Source organism: Malaya genurostris, chromosome 2 (assembly GCF_030247185.1).
Source record: "Malaya genurostris strain Urasoe2022 chromosome 2, Malgen_1.1, whole genome shotgun sequence".
NCBI classification, from domain to species: Eukaryota; Metazoa; Arthropoda; class Insecta; order Diptera; family Culicidae; genus Malaya; species Malaya genurostris.
The window spans coordinates 125,710,020-125,730,517 of NC_080571.1; the positions used below are offsets into that span (position 1 = coordinate 125,710,020).

Consider the following 20,498-nt stretch of genomic DNA (forward strand, 5'->3'; position numbering starts at 1 on the left):
ATATAACAGTTAATGTCGCAGTGTAAGTTACGCTCTAATAATAATAATAATAATAATAATAATAATAATAATAATAATAATAATAACAATAATAATAACAATAATAATAATAATAATAAATTATGTAATAAACAACAGAATTATATGTTGTAATATACTATGATAAACATTGCACTTTAGGATGGGCTTCAACCTACAAGCCATTTCGCACCCTCTCATTCTGCTACTAACGCAGAAGGCGATAGCACCCAGTCGACGCCGTTCTATTGACCAAATGTCATCATAGACGCTCGGGGAGGCATGAGATAGGAACTTGTGAGGGCTTAGTTATCTCACCATTTGACGACCCTCTGATTATAGTCACTCTAGTATAGATAAACCTATCTATATTAATTCGAAATGAATGTAATATGTGCTTCATAAATTGTTTCAATGTATGTTGTATGGATATCTAGTAATGGTTATAGGGTGCTCCAATAAATTTGACTCAGACTGAAAATTTCATTCGTTATATGAAAATCTTGTAAAAATTACGTTACGAAGAGTCTTATGTTTCAAAAGATTATCTCATATTTTTGACATGATGTTCAATACACTTTGTAACTATCATTGGAAATACTAATAGTGAAAAATCATTAGAATATGATATAATGTGAAAATGAAAATTTAGCTCAGTGTAGACAGCCTTGGGCCACTGCTCACGAACAGTGAAGAAAAGACAAACACAGTGCAAAAACAGAATTGTATCAATCTCGATGTGATTATCAATCGATGTGAAATAAATTTAGACGTACTAAACATCAAATTCAATAATTTTCTGTTTTCGAGAAATATTGCAAATAAATCACACGTTATTATATCGAAACAACGGCCCTTATTCTGCTCGTCGGGTGGAGTGACTCGACAAATCTCACCTCGCTGTCACATGACTGTAGTCACCCAATTCTACGAGTTGACTCGTGTGACGTGACAGGTTCATTCCATGGTCAGTGAGATGATGAACCTAAAGTGACAAACGATTCATTTTCCCAAACGTCAAAGGAAAAAAAATGGAACAGTAATATTTACTTGGGACAAATCTTCAAGAACACCAATTTTGAAGAAAACTGTTTCGAATTCAAGCTGTAAGTAGTTTGGATTTACAAGAACGTATTGATTTTAATCCTTTTTGCATGATTTTTAGGAATTCGATGTGAGAATTGATAAACTATTTTGGAGCTATTTTGGTAGTAGCTGCCACCGATGGTGTTAAGCTGCAAACGAGAGAACATCTGCTACTTGCCAAACAAATCGGAGTCAATCAGGAATCAGTCGTGGTGTTTATCGACAAAGTTGATGCTGACGATCAGGAAATGGTTGAAATAATGGAAAATGCTCGAGCTGATCAGTGACATGGAATGATGGGGTTAATAAATATGTTGCAGCAATACTAGACTTGGGCAAGCCATTCCTACTAGAATCCAGAGAGGGGTAACTGTTGTGACCGGTAGATTAGAGCGCGAAACAGTGGGAAGGGTACAGGACTCCGATGCAGTAATAATCCATTATTAATGCAAACCCAATGAAATTTACATAATCCTGAAATTTTTGCGCTTTCTTTCAATTTTTTCCTTGTTACTAGCCCCACCAATGTCAATTTCAAGACTTAGAAGTTAGCCTCTCAGTATGAGAAAGGCACAAATAAATCAAATTTGACTACTAACAAATACAGATACAACGGAAATGTTCGATTTAGTTAGCAACAAAAAACAAAATTAAAAAAAATGTAATTTCGGCTGTTCTGCTCAAAGAAATTAATAAAATCCACTTCCATTCATCATTTACATTTTCTAAAGCAGAAAGTTTAGAGATCTCTTAAGATTTTTCGTTTCATATTTCTACTATCACTTGTCTCATACGTATCGACTCTGAAACTCACCCCACTGTGACTTTTGTCACTGTGATTCGACTGCAAGAATACGGTGAGAGTTCACCCTGGTGACTTTTGTCACTTCGTTTGACTGTCAGAATCGTGTGACTCAGGCGACTCGACTTATCTCACCTCACTCGACTCGCAGAATAAGGGCCAACGTATTGAGTATATTACATCAGCTTAACTGAATCCTTAGACGATTCTGATAGGAATTTATGCATCTTTTCGTGTAATATTAAAACCTTTAGAACGGCATCTAATCACCTTCGCTGAAAATGTCAAAGATTTCGCTGGCAGCGTTTAGTCAGCCATCTGGCAGCCATGCATATGCGGAACGAATATAACACTGTTTAAAATTTCTTACGTGAGTGTGGGGAGCGAGATCTGACAGTCAAAATGTCAAAGCGTCGAATGACATATCAGCAATTGTTAATATAAGCAGTAAAAGTTGTGCACTGAATAATACAGTATCATTTAAAAGCACTGTAGTTCACTATTATCGATAAATGTTCTCTAGAAGTTCGTGACAAAACTTTATATCGTTTTCGAAATCATTAATTTTGTTTGTTTGTTTCTGATTTAAAACATCACAGTGAGTTGACATAACATAAATACATTAACAGACAAATGTAGAACAGATTTTAAATCTTCGCGTTGAGATCATCAAATTCGAGTTTTATTTTTGACAGTTTTATATTATACGACAACTTGTCATTTTAGAACAGATATCCATAACAGCGTTGCGAACAGCCTTAGCCTTTCATCTAACTCAAGAGGTGTTGAATTTCGATCAATCCAGCGAGACTTTGCGGGCTATTGATTTACTAATCGCGCCTTTTTCTAATGATTCGTCACCGCTTTCGTTGTTGTTTCGTTGTTTCACTGAAACATTTTTACCTTGTTTTAGTAGCATAATTTTTGACACCAAAATGGGGTATTTCTTTTTATAAAACTTCAATAAGATTGATGCTTCAGCGCTTACGTCAGATATTCGAAAACATTCCTCAAACCAAATGTTTCAGCAATTAGAAATTTGAGCGATAATGAGTTTTGTCGGGAGTTGCAGCCATTTGATTTTCGTCGAACTTCATCAATGACCCAATAGTAGCTTCTAAACCAGCCTAAGCTTGTTCATATTGGTTTAGTCATTTCCAAGAAAATTGAGTAGTCAAAACGGGTATTTTGTCGGTTGCGTCTCTTATTCCATTATATCTCCGGAACCAGAAGTCATACACTAAAAAAATCCACATGTTAATCTTATGTAAAAAATCACGTAACGGGTGGCAACTAAAATTTTGGAATTTCTTTCCCAAGCTGTCAAAAAAAGAAAAAAAATTGGAGAAGATGTTTTTTTAAAATAAAGATACATTGTTCATTGTTGAAAAAAAATTAGTGAACATTTGAAAACGGTCCGTAATCGGATGTCCGGCGAAGCTTCCGTTTGATGTCGGAACAGGAGCGTTGTACGGCCTTCATGTCAACTTTGCGAATGCATCTCTTGATTCTACCAATCAACTGTTAGCAATCCGTGGCTCCAGTTATTTTTGTACACCAAGGAGATCAAAACCTCGAAGAAATCTTCGATTAGGCGACACTGAGGTAGATTTATCGGGTTGTGGTTTTTGGGTACAAATGGGATCGAATGGGTATTCAGAAACGATTGTGTTTTTTGGCGCAATGCGATGACGCTTTATCCGGCCAAAACACGCATTGTCCATCAGCATGATGTTTTTGAAAACACGGGATCAAAACTTTCTACAAATATTATTCTTATTATTAAATTATATTATATTATTCGTTCGGTTCTTTATTCCGAGTCTTTTCATTGTTTTGCAGATGTACTGGTGAGAACAGTTGAACTTTTTTGCGGCATCCCTTTGACTCAGTGAATCCTTGTTGTTGAAGGCACGAGAAAGAGAACGAAGTCCCTTTGCGTCCATAATTTTGGCTGGTCTACCACTTACGAGTAGTTGTTGGGCATCTTAGGATATTGTAAACTGTCGAAGCCGCAACATTTTTGCTTTTAAAATATTGTACCGTATACTATTTGCCGAGATTTCTGTGCAGTTCGTGTTCGCCATTAAATTTCAATTCTTCTTGTTTCGACGGCATTTTTAGCAAAACTGAGCAAGCATGAACAAAACAGAAAATACTAGCAGAAAGAGAAGAAAGAGAGCTAACACATACATACTCTTAGTTCTTTCTGAGCTCGTTTGTTGTTGAGCATACAGACCTCGAAAAAAATTCCAATATTTTAGTTACCACCCGTTAGATTCCAAAAATGACTTTTTCATCGGAATTTACGTGATGTTCTCAACAACCATCGGATCATGAATGAATATGAAATGGACCGTATGTCAGAATTATTGCTGTTGTCACATATATTTTTATTTGTCACGTACTTACTTGAATTAATTATGCAAACCATATGTTCATTTTGTGCTCGAATGCAATCTCAGTATAGCGTCTTACTAATTTCTATTATACTTTCAGATCTAATATCGGAATCTAGCAGAAGTATAGATTGTAAGCAAATGTAGCAAATTTTATTAAGTTTGCTAAATAGATCTACGAAACCAATCCTCAACAACTTATTTGTTTGACCAATCGGTATTATGCGAGTTCTGTGTACCAAAAATACGAAACTGAAACACAATTCATTTTTTCTTTTATTCAGTTCAAAAGGCAAATCCCTTAGATTGTGTTCCAGCACATCAATCTTCTAAGGAAACTGTACATCGTAAATTGTCGTCAATCGCAATACATGCATCTCAACCCGTAGAATGAAACTAATCTGAAATAATTCTAACAGTGGATTCACGAAAACACATACTAGTTCCAGCTGAGTGCATTCCTTAAATGGAACAATGTTTGCTTCAGTTTAGTTGCTCTTTAGAAAAGATCAGATTCATTGAGAACAATGCGTTCTGAATTTCTGATATTTTTCATCAGAGATTCAATAGAAATGAAATTTTATGTCATTTCAAAATAAAAGTCTGAGAATATCTGCGTGCGAACGAAATTTTATCGCAATAATACGTCCAATAAAGTCTATGTAATTTATTAGTTTTTAATACACCAAAACCTTATTTACGCGCCTTTCATAGATATATATGTACTCATATAGGCAGGTATATGTGCATTAATGTGTATATATATTTATACATATAGGGGTCTCCGGAGCTTCGATAAAAGTCGGTATCTTCAGCAAATTTTATTACCATTTTAAAGAGGAAGGCTAAAAGCTTAGTGTATATTGAAAGATGAAAGAATAATAGTATTACTAATGTACACTCAAACAAAATGATCTCTAAAAGTCATAAGAATGAACTGTGACATTCAGAAATAAGAATCATTGCGTTCCATGAGTTTGCCTTATGATTAGAGGAAAAATTCTTCAAGACGTTTTCTTGAGATAGTCATATGAAATTCTCATAAATGTTTAAATGAATTTCATAGGTCACGTTTTATGAAAATTTCGCACCAACTGTTAAACATTTTGAAGCTATTCTCACTTCATTTCAATCCATATTGAAAACGAATCAAACCATCTATATTTTCGATTATGAAAACTCGTGATTCGTATAACTAGAGTATAAAAATTAAATTTTCGCTTCGATATGAAATAAAAATGGTTCCAGTTTTGTTATGAAACATTCTAGATGCATAACGGTTTACCGGATAGTTCTCTTCGGACCCAACATTGTTTTTTTCTCCATTACATTTTTGTCAATGATTAGGTATATCATAGGATACAATTACGACATTTACACATCACGGACCAATAATGGAACATAAAAAGGGATGATTTTACTACGCGTAGGAAAATCATACGACTGTTTAAGAAAATATCCACCACGAAATTGATTCATAAGTCCTAATACTAAACTTGGAAACAACTTAAAAAGAGTAAGTTATTTTTTATTTAAAAATAATTTTGTTGTCTTGGTAGATGTTTCAGTAAGCATAAATCCGAAAAACTCTATAATTCATCATACTAGTAAAAATTAATGCAGAGATTTTTTGGATTTTTGCTTATTAGTTTTATAGTTTCAACTAATTGCCAAACATTTTTTTCTAATTTTACACAATTCTTGAAAACCGCTAGGTAAGCAGTAAATGAAGTTCATAGAAAAGTTTCGAAGTCTACTCTAACATATGTTACCGATTCTAGCTAAACTCACACATCCAATCAAACGAAGAGCTTTCGCGTTTCGCATGCTGTTGCCTTCTTCTGTATATGCTAGCAACATACGCGTGCAGATCGAGCCATTGCAAAGGCAGAAACGTCAAAACCAGGTGCAGTGCAGTGGCAAAACACTAAGTAAAGACAAAACCTGACGAAACAAACGTATGTTTTTCTTACATTGGTGTACGAAGCATAGTCACTTACTATACTGTTTTAATCGTAAAGCTTATTAGAGAAGAGACGCATAGTAGAGAAAGTGAATTTCGTCAGCATGTATTGTGAATATACTTCTTCAAGGAGTTGTGATAAGTGATGGTAGTGTTTTGAGTATTTTGCAAATGATTAGTTCAATTAAAAAACTCAAAATTAATGAAAGTCTATCCGCAATCACAGTGTTACGTAAAAAGTTTGATTAACACATCGGTTAAATAATTGATTGGTTCAATGGTTTGCTCAATGCCTGAGAATGTTTTTCGTGCCATCAACAAATGCAAATAATTTACATTCTGTAGTGTCAAAGTGATGCAGTGTGCAAAAATAATATCCAGAATGTAGGCTACATGGATGACACCTTCAATATCACCAGGAAAAGCTTTCAATCATTCGAGCTCCTATCGATTTTACTGCGTGATGCAAAACAAAAAAATGGGTGGTGTGTGTGAATGTATTAGTGTCGGAATATCCTTGCATTAGTTTTTCAAGCGTTTTCTTATAAACGCTGCCAAGTATACGGTAGGACGTTCCAGCTTATATTATTCAAAAGAGGATATCGTTTTGCTCAAGATGGATCGCTTTTATGCCGCCAGCATGGATGGTCGCTAATAGTAAATGGTAAATGCTGGTGCATATCGCAAAGCAACATAAATTAAAATACTAGAAAAGCTTTGTTCATGAAGTTTTGTGAAGCAAACGTGTGGTGAGTTGAAAATATAGAAATAATATGGGGCAGGCGACGAGCCAAAACGATGAAGCCGATCCCGACCAAGAAGACGACGACATCATCCCGATGCGAGCAGATCGCTTTCTGGTGAGCTTTCATTCATATTTTCTGCTCACATGCTATAGCGGCAAATGAGCTTTTCGTGTTCCTGATGCAAAGGATTATTATATACATAAGAATTTTTCCCGGGGAAAAAGTGCCGAATGTTTAGACTTAGGTCGTATTGTTCCATTAAGGCCGTCTTCTATTTATAGTTATTTCGTAGTGTTGTACAAAACTGATCGGTATTTGCTTTTCGATATTTAATGCATGTTATGTAATTATTATTTCATATTCTCGTTACGCTAATCAGTTCCAATTCTCTGAGTAGTCTTTCGAATAATACCATAATACCATAATACCACATTGTCGAATCATTCATTTGATGATACAGATTGTGTACTTTTATGTCAGGTCAAACGTACTCCATAAGAAGAATCAATATATCCTCAATCGTGCTTGCGGTGAAGGAATCATTCAGATGACATTGGATTTTTTTGTATGGATTTGTCTTCATAAATGGTATGCAAACCTAGTAAAAAGTGGTAGCTACTATTACACGAATACAAACTATTGTTGGTCTAGTATCACCTTGTGCACAGATTTCCTAAATGAAATCTAGGGAAAAAGCCTCCATTTAGAATTGAATATAATTTTCTCATACTTCTTTAATGGTTTTATGTTCGTTATGATTAAAGTGCTCGATTAAAAATAAAGAAAATAGAACTGTTGTAACCCACCTAGTGGTGTAATGATGTTTGCATGAGAATTAATATAGACCAACTAACAACTCTACTAAACTAACAAAATCTTCAAATAGTAATAGTTTTGAGTCCTGTTTTGAAGACTTTGAACGTGTTTTATAAAGTCGATTAAAATGACGGTTTGAAATTGTGAACACTCATCTCCCTGTAATTCCGGAACCAGAAGTCGGATACAAATAAGATTCAAAAGCATTCTATGGAATCATAAGGCTTTTCATTTGAATCTAAGTATGTAAAAATCCTTTGATCTGAGAAATCGAAATTAGTTCCAATTTGGTGTTTTAACCATTATCTCTGATACTTCCGGAAACCGGGTATCGGTAAAGCCTTGTAATTCCGAAACAGGATGTTCGATCCGGAATAAATTTAATAGCAATCTATAAGATCATTTTCATTTGAGTTTGTGGAAATCGATTCAGCCATCTATGATAAAATCAAGCGCACATTTTTTGTCATTTTTGGCTCATATCACCCTGTAACTCCGGAACCTTCCGGTAATAATAAATAATTTATGAAGTTATAAAGCCTATTATTTGAATCTAAGTTTGGAAAAATTGGTTCAGTCATCTTTTTTTTTGTCACAACCATTTTTTGCCATAATCACCTTGTAACTCCGGAACCGATAGTGTAATCCGAATAACATTAAATAGCAGTCTATAGAAACCTTTTTTTAAATTTGAATCTATGTTAGTAATACTAACTCTAGCCATTTTTATGAAAATTCAGTGCACTTTTTGGTCATACACACACAGATATTTAGCAGTCTCGATGAACTGATTCGAATTATATATGACGGTCGATTCTTCCTGACCTCGGTTCAAAAATCGGGTTTCACAGCGATTGTAGAATCTTTCTTTAAGCAAGAAGCAACGTGCTCTGCAGTGTTATTTCAAATAACGGTTTGTCATTTTAACACTTTTCTTCCGGAATTTCCTAGCAGCTTATGAAATTATAAGACCTAAAATTTTTTGTTGCTTCACGAATTGAAAAAATCAAATTAAACCAAAGTTGCAGAGTTTCCGTCCAGTTTGTTCAAAATAATTAAAGTTTGATGTGAAATTTTGCGTTTGGAATTGTGGGTTTGTGCCTCAGTGTTAGCAGAGTCCAGACAAGGCTGAATGAACAACCGAAGTGTTCACGGGCTGTTGAGGACAAGAATTTTGTTTGTGAATTTTGCTTGGAAAGCCTTGCGGAAAAGGATTTTAATGTAGAACTGCTGGTTCAAGGTGCATTCCAGGTAGGACAGCAACTGAATGGTGGTGATGACTCAACATCGATGATAACTGCGAAGCTCATTGCTTGACACTTGGAGAGGTCGGAGGGCGGATTTGACTTTCACGATACCGATTGGGGGAGTGAAATTGAAATATTGATGCAATCTAAGAAGGTGCACAATTCAATGGAATAAAGCAGCATGGACAAAATAAAAAGACGGCACGAGTCCCAAAGCTTTTCAAACAACTCCAAAATAGTTAAAACAAAGGCTGGATTGTTTGTTTGTTTTCTTTATTGGAGAGAATTTCAGCCGGAGGCCAGAGGAGATTCTCTATTTCTCGCGTTTTTTCACGTATGTCGCTCGGCCTACGGCCTTTTTAGTTGCAAAAATACAGCTAGTTTCTGGAAAATTGAGAAATTCGGTAGAAAAATATTAATTGTTTAACATTGATTGGTCTAGTGATAAAAATTTGATTCAATTGTAGTAGTAGTACACATAACTCTTTCTATTCCAAGAAAACTGTGCTTCAATTTAGAAGAGTTTGCGCAAGGTTAAAGTACGGGTAAAAACATGTTAAAATAAAACTAGGTGTGAATATATCAAAACTAGAAAAACAATGGGGAGTTATTGATTTTTTTTCTAAAAATTGATAACACTATTGATTGATAAAATTTATCAACACATACAACATTTAATTATATAGAAAAGCAGTCAATGCACACCTATTATACCAATAGTTATTCCACTAACAGAAAAATGTGGCAACTAGTTGTAAAAGACTACCTGATTAACTAGTTGAACAGTAACAGTGTTTTATTTGCGGAAGCTACTGATGAATTACTGTTTAATACAAATGAATATATTGGTGTCGATTGCTGATTAGATTAACGATCCTCTCGAACTGAAAACTGAAACTCTATTACCGCAAAATATAAAAATTTTTAGATCTTTTTTTGTCAAGCATAATATATACCTACTCCTTTTTTTAATTTGTTTGAGATAATTTATAAAATTTTAATCAGTATCTAGATAACTCGATCAGTTCACACATTCTTAAGAGTGGCTTGAGGCGGAATCGTCGTCATCCAGCTGGTAAAACAAAGCAAAATTACTTATGCAGATACAGTGATCGTAACTTTGCTATAATGAAACTGGTATCATAAACAAGACTTGAACGATAGTTAATTATTTACTGGCTGGGCCTTCTTACTAGGTTTGTAAAAGCGGTCTCTAGCTGCTTGGATAACTTTCGCTTTACTGCATTTGTTCACTGTCACAAGTTCACCGAGCTGTGCCTCGTATTTTCATATACTTATAAAAAATATCTTGCATGTTCGTGTATGAAGTGTAGAACGATGTATTACAAATAGAATATATTGCATCCACAAAAATATAACGCTGTGAAAATTATTGATACCTTTATATACCTTATTATTTCAGTGATGATTCCTTCTCAACTTACCTAGCATAGCAACTTATTCCAGACATTGGTGTTATTTTTTGTGATAGGAACTTTTCCAATGTTGGTTGAGCTAATTTCAGCAGTTACTGCCAATAAGAACATTAAATATTATCGAGTGCAAAAGATGACGTACACATCAATTTACCAATGTGTTGTGAATATTGTTTGTCAAACCAGTTGTGGAGCTGCTGTTGGCAAAACGCGGTGTACTGTAGACTGAAAAAGGATACTGTGAATTTGCGTGTCTTCGATATATGTTGTCCATATCAATTGGCATTTCTGTTCCATCCAGTCCGTTACCCAACTACAGTGCCATTGTTATCATAAACAGTTCACGACACAGAACAACATTGCGATTGTGACATGTTTTCGAGTTATTGCGAAGGGCCGGTGCTATCGAGGTTGATAGCCACAGTAAACACGATATCCGGTATATTTTCACGCCTAATTAGAGTAGAGTGACGCGAAGGGTGTAAAAGATTTGCTATTTGGATTGTAATTGTCAATTGAAAATGCTAAAGTTATCGATACAACTTTTCATATTATTTGTTAGGATCTGATAAATATTGCATCTAATTGATAAATAATCGACAGAAATAAAATTTGGTGAACTTCTTATATTATTTGCTACGTTGAAAGTATAGTAAAGAAGAACTTGATATCAATGAACCATCTTTTTCATTTTCTCAACTCCACATTACTTCTCCTAGCATTAGAGCTGAGCTGAAGTAGATCGCACGTAGTTGCACTTCGTGATTGACCGAATGAGTGGAAATGTACAATCAACCAAGGAAATGAAGCTTGGGAGAAGCAAATCATTTTCACTGTACATACCCACTCACTCGTAACTTTTTATTAAATGATCAATAACGACACTGGCTACGACCAAAGGCTGTGTTACTGAGGGAAAGGAAGGAATGTTGATCCGATACTCGTAGTTTTTAGAGACCGCGGGTACCACTGTATCTCCACGAGTATCACGGGATAGGAGATTTGTTAGTAGGGAGGGAAAAAGATCCGGATATGTTTTGGTAAACAATATGATCTCGACAAAACCTGATTTTCGATACTCAGGAGCAATATAATAAGTAAGCAAAATACAAAATATATCCAAGGAACGATCTCACCAGTATCCCTTTTCTACTGCTCGCTCCGCTGTCAGCAACGTGAGATGAAACATGAATAAAATAAAAACACTCGCGAATGGGTCCGCTGCAGAACAAACCCTAGATCCTCAGTCCAAATGACACGATCGACTTGTAAACTTTCACACATTTCACAAAAATCCGACAACACCGACAATGACATGCAGACGGCGCTTCGATCGGTTAATAGGTTAACATCGTTGAATTTTGGGGCGGCAAACTCACAGTATCCGCCGCTTGAGCATTTTAAGTTTTTGCGAATCAACACTTTTCAATAAATAGCACTCTCACCACTAAACACACACTTGTCACACCTGCACTATCACTCAAAATAACTATTTCAACCAAATTCCTAACTATATGGATCAAACAACACATTAAAATTATACTGTTTTGAGAGCAGCAACAGGACACCGCATCGCACTCTCAGTGATGCCAACTCTCGTTCCCCACATTACTTCTCCTAGCATTAGATAACAAATATCAAATATTTGACATATAAAATATGTGTACTAAGACGTTATATTTTGCTGTGTCTAGCAAACGTCTCCATGTGGCTTGATCCATGGCCGCTTTACCAGACACTCAATGCGCGGATACTTCGTAAATCACCCACCGCTTGATCGATTTCCTTGTACCTACCGGATCAGATCTAACAATCATTGGGTTGCTATCCGGCACCCTAATGACATGCCTAGCCCATCGCAATCGTCCAACTTTTGTTGTACGTACGATGGGTGTTTCTCAAAGCAACTGTTGCAATTTTTGGTTCATACACCGTATCCACGTTCCGTTTTCCATCCATATTCCGCCATAGAAGCTGCACAGCACCTATCTATCGAAAAACACTAAAGTGCGTTGATCCCCTGTCAAATTGGTCCAGGCCATATACAAAAACCGGTCTAATGAGCGTTTTGTAGATGGTCGGTTTCGCGCGGTGACGTGTTTAGCTCAATCGAAGGGTTTTTCTTAGTGAAAAGTACGCACGATTTCTTCCTAAAATACGCCTCTGAATTTCTCTGCTGGTATCATTATCGGCGGTTACCAGTGAGCTCAAATACACGAATTCGCTAACCACCTCGATATCTTCTCTTCCACTCATGTATTTCGATTTCGACGCATATTTAGCAATCGGATACGTCTAGCTTCGGCTTTCAGTCTGATGTATGTTTCCATCATATCCTCCAAAATATGTGCCACAATCTTAACGTCATTAGCGAAACCAAATAGCTATACGACCCCTCGGAAGATCGTACCACTCGGGTTGATCCTCGCTCCTCGAATCACACCTTCCAGAGCAATATTGAACATCACCTTGTAGTAGCCCTCTTAGAGATTCAAAGTGACTCAAAAGCGTCCCAGATACTCAGAAGAAGCCCATTACTCTATCCATCGTTACTTTGACAAATCTCGTCAGTTTATCCGGAAAACTTTATTCGTGCATGATCTACCAAGATTCAAAGGAAATGTCTTTTGTTCCCATTGCCTTCTATTGAATTATATTTGGGTCATACTTGTAGTTCTGGAGTAACTTCACCTGTACAACCAAAATTTAAAAAAGTACCCGAAATCAATGTATATGATCATCAACTAATCATACCTGTACAACTGAAGAATTATACGGGTAGTTGAAAGTATTTTACTCAATTTATTGGTGTCGTTAAAAAAATGAAATTTTCGTAGTTATGAGTCCGTAATTCCGGAATTGTAAGTCGCAACCGGATAAAATTAAATAGGGTTCTGTGGAATTGTAAGAGCTTTCATTTAAACCAAATTTTGTGAAAGTGTGTCGATCAATCTGTTACTCCGGGCTAGAATTCGGATCTAGATTAAATTCAATATACAGCATCAATTGCAGGCTATAGGATCAATGGACCTATTATTTGAATTTAAGTTGATGAAAATCGGTCCAGGTATCTCCGAGAAAATCGAGTGCATACGTTTGTTACATGCACACATACATTCACACACAGACATGTGCTGATCTGGTATATGACAATGGACACTCCGAGTCTCGGTTCAAAAATCGAGTTTCAGAGTGTCTGTCTAGTTTTTCTTTATGAGAAAGCAGCTATGCATGTTCTTATTCAAGATTCAAAGAAAAGTTTTCTGAAGAACCCTTTAGTAATATTTATGAAATCACTTACATTACATCACTAGGTGGATTAAAGCTTTTTTTTAATTATTCCTTTTACTTGAACAATAGTTTTGACATTCTATATAAAAATTGCAACACTAGAATGCTTTTATTGGTTGCATTTATTCATAACATGTTAACGTTGTCAGTAAAATATCTTAAGTTTACGTTTCGTCTTCGACTCATCAGTGCGTCAGCAGATTATGCTGACGCAAACCCCCGGATCAACATAATCCGCTGAGCAGACGTAAAGTTAATGCTATTTGCAAGACACTTTTTTTGTACACATGAAGTGTAACGTCTAACCTGACGTCTCGAACGAAACAAGTTTCGGCTTACTGGCCGTACAGATTGTGGTAATTTGAAGGGGAAAAAGCTTACTTTTACCCCCAAGTTTATGCTAGGTGCACATAACCATTTTCTTAAGTTTACGTTTCGTCTTCGACTCATCAGTGCGTCAGCAGATTATGCTGACGCAAACCCCCGGATCAACATAATCCGCTGAGCAGACGTAAAGTTAATGCTATTTGCAAGACACTTTTTTTGTACACATGAAGTGTAACGTCTAACCTGACGTCTCGAACGAAACAAGTTTCGGCTTACTGGCCGTACAGATTGTGGTAATTTGAAGGGGAAAAAGCTTACTTTTACCCCCAAGTTTATGCTAGGTGCACATAACCATTTTCTTAAGTTTACGTTTCGTCTTCGACTCATCAGTGCGTCAGCAGATTATGCTGACGCAAACCCCCGGATCAACATAATCCGCTGAGCAGACGTAAAGTTAATGCTATTTGCAAGACACTTTTTTTGTACACATGAAGTGTAACGTCTAACCTGACGTCTCGAACGAAACAAGTTTCGGCTTACTGGCCGTACAGATTGTGGTAATTTGAAGGGGAAAAAGCTTACTTTTACCCCCAAGTTTATGCTAGGTGCACATAACCATTTTCTTAAGTTTACGTTTCGTCTTCGACTCATCAGTGCGTCAGCAGATTATGCTGACGCAAACCCCCGGATCAACATAATCCGCTGAGCAGACGTAAAGTTAATGCTATTTGCAAGACACTTTTTTTGTACACATGAAGTGTAACGTCTAACCTGACGTCTCGAACGAAACAAGTTTCGGCTTACTGGCCGTACAGATTGTGGTAATTTGAAGGGGAAAAAGCTTACTTTTACCCCCAAGTTTATGCTAGGTGCACATAACCATTTTCTTAAGAAAATGGTTATGTGCACCTAGCATAAACTTGGGGGTAAAAGTAAGCTTTTTCCCCTTCAAATTACCACAATCTGTACGGCCAGTAAGCCGAAACTTGTTTCGTTCGAGACGTCAGGTTAGACGTTACACTTCATGTGTACAAAAAAAGTGTCTTGCAAATAGCATTAACTTTACGTCTGCTCAGCGGATTATGTTGATCCGGGGGTTTGCGTCAGCATAATCTGCTGACGCACTGATGAGTCGAAGACGAAACGTAAACTTAAGAAAATGGTTATGTGCACCTAGCATAAACTTGGGGGTAAAAGTAAGCTTTTTCCCCTTCAAATTACCACAATCTGTACGGCCAGTAAGCCGAAACTTGTTTCGTTCGAGACGTCAGGTTAGACGTTACACTTCATGTGTACAAAAAAAGTGTCTTGCAAATAGCATTAACTTTACGTCTGCTCAGCGGATTATGTTGATCCGGGGGTTTGCGTCAGCATAATCTGCTGACGCACTGATGAGTCGAAGACGAAACGTAAACTTAAGAAAATGGTTATGTGCACCTAGCATAAACTTGGGGGTAAAAGTAAGCTTTTTCCCCTTCAAATTACCACAATCTGTACGGCCAGTAAGCCGAAACTTGTTTCGTTCGAGACGTCAGGTTAGACGTTACACTTCATGTGTACAAAAAAAGTGTCTTGCAAATAGCATTAACTTTACGTCTGCTCAGCGGATTATGTTGATCCGGGGGTTTGCGTCAGCATAATCTGCTGACGCACTGATGAGTCGAAGACGAAACGTAAACTTAAGAAAATGGTTATGTGCACCTAGCATAAACTTGGGGGTAAAAGTAAGCTTTTTCCCCTTCAAATTACCACAATCTGTACGGCCAGTAAGCCGAAACTTGTTTCGTTCGAGACGTCAGGTTAGACGTTACACTTCATGTGTACAAAAAAAGTGTCTTGCAAATAGCATTAACTTTACGTCTGCTCAGCGGATTATGTTGATCCGGGGGTTTGCGTCAGCATAATCTGCTGACGCACTGATGAGTCGAAGACGAAACGTAAACTTAAGAAAATGGTTATGTGCACCTAGCATAAACTTGGGGGTAAAAGTAAGCTTTTTCCCCTTCAAATTACCACAATCTGTACGGCCAGTAAGCCGAAACTTGTTTCGTTCGAGACGTCAGGTTAGACGTTACACTTCATGTGTACAAAAAAAGTGTCTTGCAAATAGCATTAACTTTACGTCTGCTCAGCGGATTATGTTGATCCGGGGGTTTGCGTCAGCATAATCTGCTGACGCACTGATGAGTCGAAGACGAAACGTAAACTTAAGAAAATGGTTATGTGCACCTAGCATAAACTTGGGGGTAAAAGTAAGCTTTTTCCCCTTCAAATTACCACAATCTGTACGGCCAGTAAGCCGAAACTTGTTTCGTTCGAGACGTCAGGTTAGACGTTACACTTCATGTGTACAAAAAAAGTGTCTTGCAAATAGCATTAACTTTACGTCTGCTCAGCGGATTATGTTGATCCGGGGGTTTGCGTCAGCATAATCTGCTGACGCACTGATGAGTCGAAGACGAAACGTAAACTTAAGAAAATGGTTATGTGCACCTAGCATAAACTTGGGGGTAAAAGTAAGCTTTTTCCCCTTCAAATTACCACAATCTGTACGGCCAGTAAGCCGAAACTTGTTTCGTTCGAGACGTCAGGTTAGACGTTACACTTCATGTGTACAAAAAAAGTGTCTTGCAAATAGCATTAACTTTACGTCTGCTCAGCGGATTATGTTGATCCGGGGGTTTGCGTCAGCATAATCTGCTGACGCACTGATGAGTCGAAGACGAAACGTAAACTTAAGAAAATGGTTATGTGCACCTAGCATAAACTTGGGGGTAAAAGTAAGCTTTTTCCCCTTCAAATTACCAGTAAAATATCGTTGAAAACTTTACATGCGTTTCTCTCTATCACATACACGTGTTAAAAACATAGAGTCACTCTCAATTGGCTTGCGGAAAAGGGTATAAATTTCGTTGGGCAACATATCAATCCACCAAATTGCCCTCAGCTTCGACCCATCGAACGTTACTGGGCAATCGTAAAGAGGGTCTTCAAGAAGACTGGTAAGGCCGCTGGGAACATGCAGGAGTTCAAAAAAATTTGGGCTCAAGTGTCCAAAAAATGCGATGCAAAGACATGCACTTCGGTGCAATAAGTGTTTTGCATTAACTTTACGTCTGCTCAGCGGTTTATGGTAAACCGTTAGGTGGCGTTAGCAGTTCAACATAAACTGCTGACGCACTGATGAGCCGAAGGCGAAACGTAAAAAGTGAACTTTAGGTAACAGATTTTTCGAGCTTGGAAGGTTTCAGTAGTTGGATCCCTCGACAAAAACATGAAATGAAAAATTTCAACCATATCACAATTTTTGAAAAAAAATTACTAAAAATCATTCTTCTATTTGTTATTATTAAATAAACGAAAAAAAGATTGTATCTGATGTAGTGTTCTTAGTTAACATTACAGGTCGAGCCTCAGTTTCCTTCTGTTACTATAGTGTACCCCTTAAGTTCAACGTTTGTTATCTGTGGCATAAGTTCAATGAGCTGTCGCTCTAGGACGATATGTTCTTAATCATTTCATTGTTATGAAGTTGGATAAAATGAATCACTTGTGTTGCATTCATCTGCATCTAAATTAGTCGTAGCCATGCATTGTAATAAAAATGGGCGTCGTGTATTCAGAGTACTAATTGATAATACTTCGAAGTGGCAGTTTTAGTTTTGGTTTGCTGATAAAAAGCAATCGCAAAAGCACGAACGGCTATCACTAGAACTTAGCCGTTTCTTACTATTTATCAAGTCACCCGTTGGTACTACAGCTAAATATTCATATTCATTTCATCTTTTTATTTTTATCCGTCGTACATACACAGTTGATATAATTTTCTCGAGTGGCGATAGTCGGAAAATCCGATTTGCAATAGTGAACAAAATATGACACCTGGTGTTCTTAGTTGTCTCGCACCGTGGGCTAGACTATAAATTTAGTGGTGAATGTTGGTATGAAATGCAATGTACATCAATTATGCTACTAACTAAAGTTTTGTAGAAAGGACGATTCTATATTTTTCGAAAAATTATGATATGCTACAAATGTAAAAAATCGATAATCGTGCATTCAATTAGCGGATGCTGAAAAAATATATCTTTATCATTCTCAATTTCGATGAACGTAAAGCTTTATGGCGAAGTATTATTTTCGATGATTCGATGATCTAGATTCCATCTGTTGTTTTCGATGGTTATTTATTACCGTAATAATCACTAATGAAGTTTAAAATAATAAAAATATTATATTAAGTATTTACCGAGCAGTTCGATTTTTTAAAAGAAAAACGTAAATAAATAAAATTACTACAACACAGTACTGGAGATTGTAAGAAGTATTGAATAGAGTAGTCTTCTTTTCTCTTGATTGAAAGAATCGGCCCACGGTAAACGGTAAACACAGCGCGACTACTTATACTAAAGAAAAGTACACGGCAACACAAACAACAGATAAAAAAGAATCGAACACATGAGTAGAATTTTCCGCGAAAAATAAATTTTCCTGTGCCGAGTATGCGCTGCCGATGATCATAAACTCATAGGCATTCTCCTGAGAGCTCTCGCTCACCACCAACAGTCCCCAGTCTTCGATCATACAATCGTTCCGGTGTGGGTGCATGGTTTCTATCCTCGACTCGCGGGAAGCTTCAGTTTCATTCGAGCAGTTCTTTCAAGCAGGTCCAACGTGATCAGCACAAAAAGTGAAGGCTGTGAGATATATGTATATTCTACTAGTAGCTAAGTCAAAAGTGTTATCGCAGGTTTTCCGATCATGCAGTTAGAACAGAACTGAATATTTATCAAGGTTTCATCGGTGAATGAGGTACGTTTAAGCATGCAATTATCGTTTGCTGCCAGTGAGCGACTGTCGATTGTCGGTTAATCACGATCGTTGTATCAAATTACGAACAGCACCTCGATTAACGAATGTTGGATTTTCTTTGGTTGTGAAAATTCGCGATAATCAAATTGTTTAGTGCACAGGAAAAAATATTCAATCGGGAGAGAAGAACAAAAGTGAAATTCTTTGTGCAGTGGAAAGTGATTAAATGCGTGGGGGAGTAAAACCGATTCAAGTACGAGTGACTCAGTGTGCAGAAAAAATAATAAAAATAATATGAAAGAGTCAGTTATGTGTGCATTTATTTCCTAATGAAAATATTTTGCAAAAAACGCATCTTTGTGGCGTCTCCATCAGGCTCAAATGAAGAAGCAACACAAACATATTAGTTTTAGTATTTTTCTAATTGTCTCGGTTGTCGATAAAATGCGAAAAAACTTGTACTACTATCCATCTACACCAAGTCAATCGTTTTGCATGTAGTGTACCCAAGCCATCCAACAAACAAATTGAAATACGAAACAGAAGCCATATACATACGCATTACGGAGCGCGGGCTCAGGAACGCCTAGCTATACTTAGACACTGCTTCATGTTAAATGTGTTTCCTCGCTGTCGTCATATCACAGTAACGAACACATACCGCAACTTGAAACAGCTGTTTTATTTCGTAGACCAATCTCAGCAAGGTCTTTGTCAGAGCATCCGAATAAGAATAATAGCAAATTTCGAATGAGAATGAGACAAAATCGTATTCCATGACGAGGATTGAAATATGTAGCGGCACAGTTTTCGATCCTATATTTTGTGATGTGCATTGTTATTTCATTATTCACTAACGATACACATGTACTTACCTATCTTATCACACGAGTAGGGAGTGTACTAAATCACGATGTAAAGTATTATAAGGTCGTCCTATAGGATGGTAGTAGTACCTGCAGTCGGTGCAATTCAGTACGCATACAATTAATCTGAAGTTATTCGCTGACAAGGTAAAAATGCAAATGCATACCGCAACTCTTCGTAGATCCTATTACATTTGTATTGAAATAACTTTTATACTTTACTGTTAAGCGTCTCGATGACCGATGACATTGAAATAAAGGTAGCGATTATTGAAACATTCTACCAAGTTTTCGGACGAATCGAGTTTCTTGTTCGCACCAGTAACGATTGAATTTGGCAGCAACAGTAATAATACACTTTTGCACAATGTTCATATTGAAAATCCAACAATACTTTTGCTTCTCTCATAAAAGAACATGAGAATATAATCGCAATAAATTCCCACTCAGCAAGCGATTATATTTGTTGGTCGTTGAACGTCTGCTGAACGGCATACTGCACGAAATATAAGCCTATTCGCACTATTCCGGGACAACCGGGACGGGACCATCCGGGACTATCTGGGACGTTTTTTTCCTCATCGGCGATGACTGAGCTGCCGGCGTGTGCATGTATTGGAATCCATTTGGTTGCAACCGATATTCCTCGCCGAGTTTTTTCCGGCGCCGACGGTGCAAAAAACTCGGCG

The 20,498-nt window shown here is 36.9% G+C and overlaps 1 protein-coding gene across 7 annotated transcripts in view; it reads left to right on the forward strand.

Annotated features, from left to right (window-relative positions):
* The first annotated feature begins 6,171 nt into the window (after positions 1–6,171).
* The window catches only part of LOC131432685 (monocarboxylate transporter 2), a 60,204-nt gene continuing 45,877 nt past the window's right edge, over positions 6,172–20,498 (forward strand). For 3 of the 7 annotated variants that reach the window (XM_058599116.1, XM_058599115.1, XM_058599121.1), the window contains exon 1: positions 18,765–18,943. Coding sequence is in view for 2 of the 7 variants with exons in the window: in XM_058599114.1 (XP_058455097.1) it covers positions 7,042–7,128 (87 nt within the window). In the remaining 5 variants the exon portion in view is untranslated. Of the gene's footprint in view, positions 7,129–18,711; positions 18,944–18,989; positions 19,197–20,498 lie in introns of those variants that run through there. The other 4 variants (XM_058599114.1, XM_058599120.1, XM_058599118.1 and 1 more) reach the window with 3 other exon arrangements.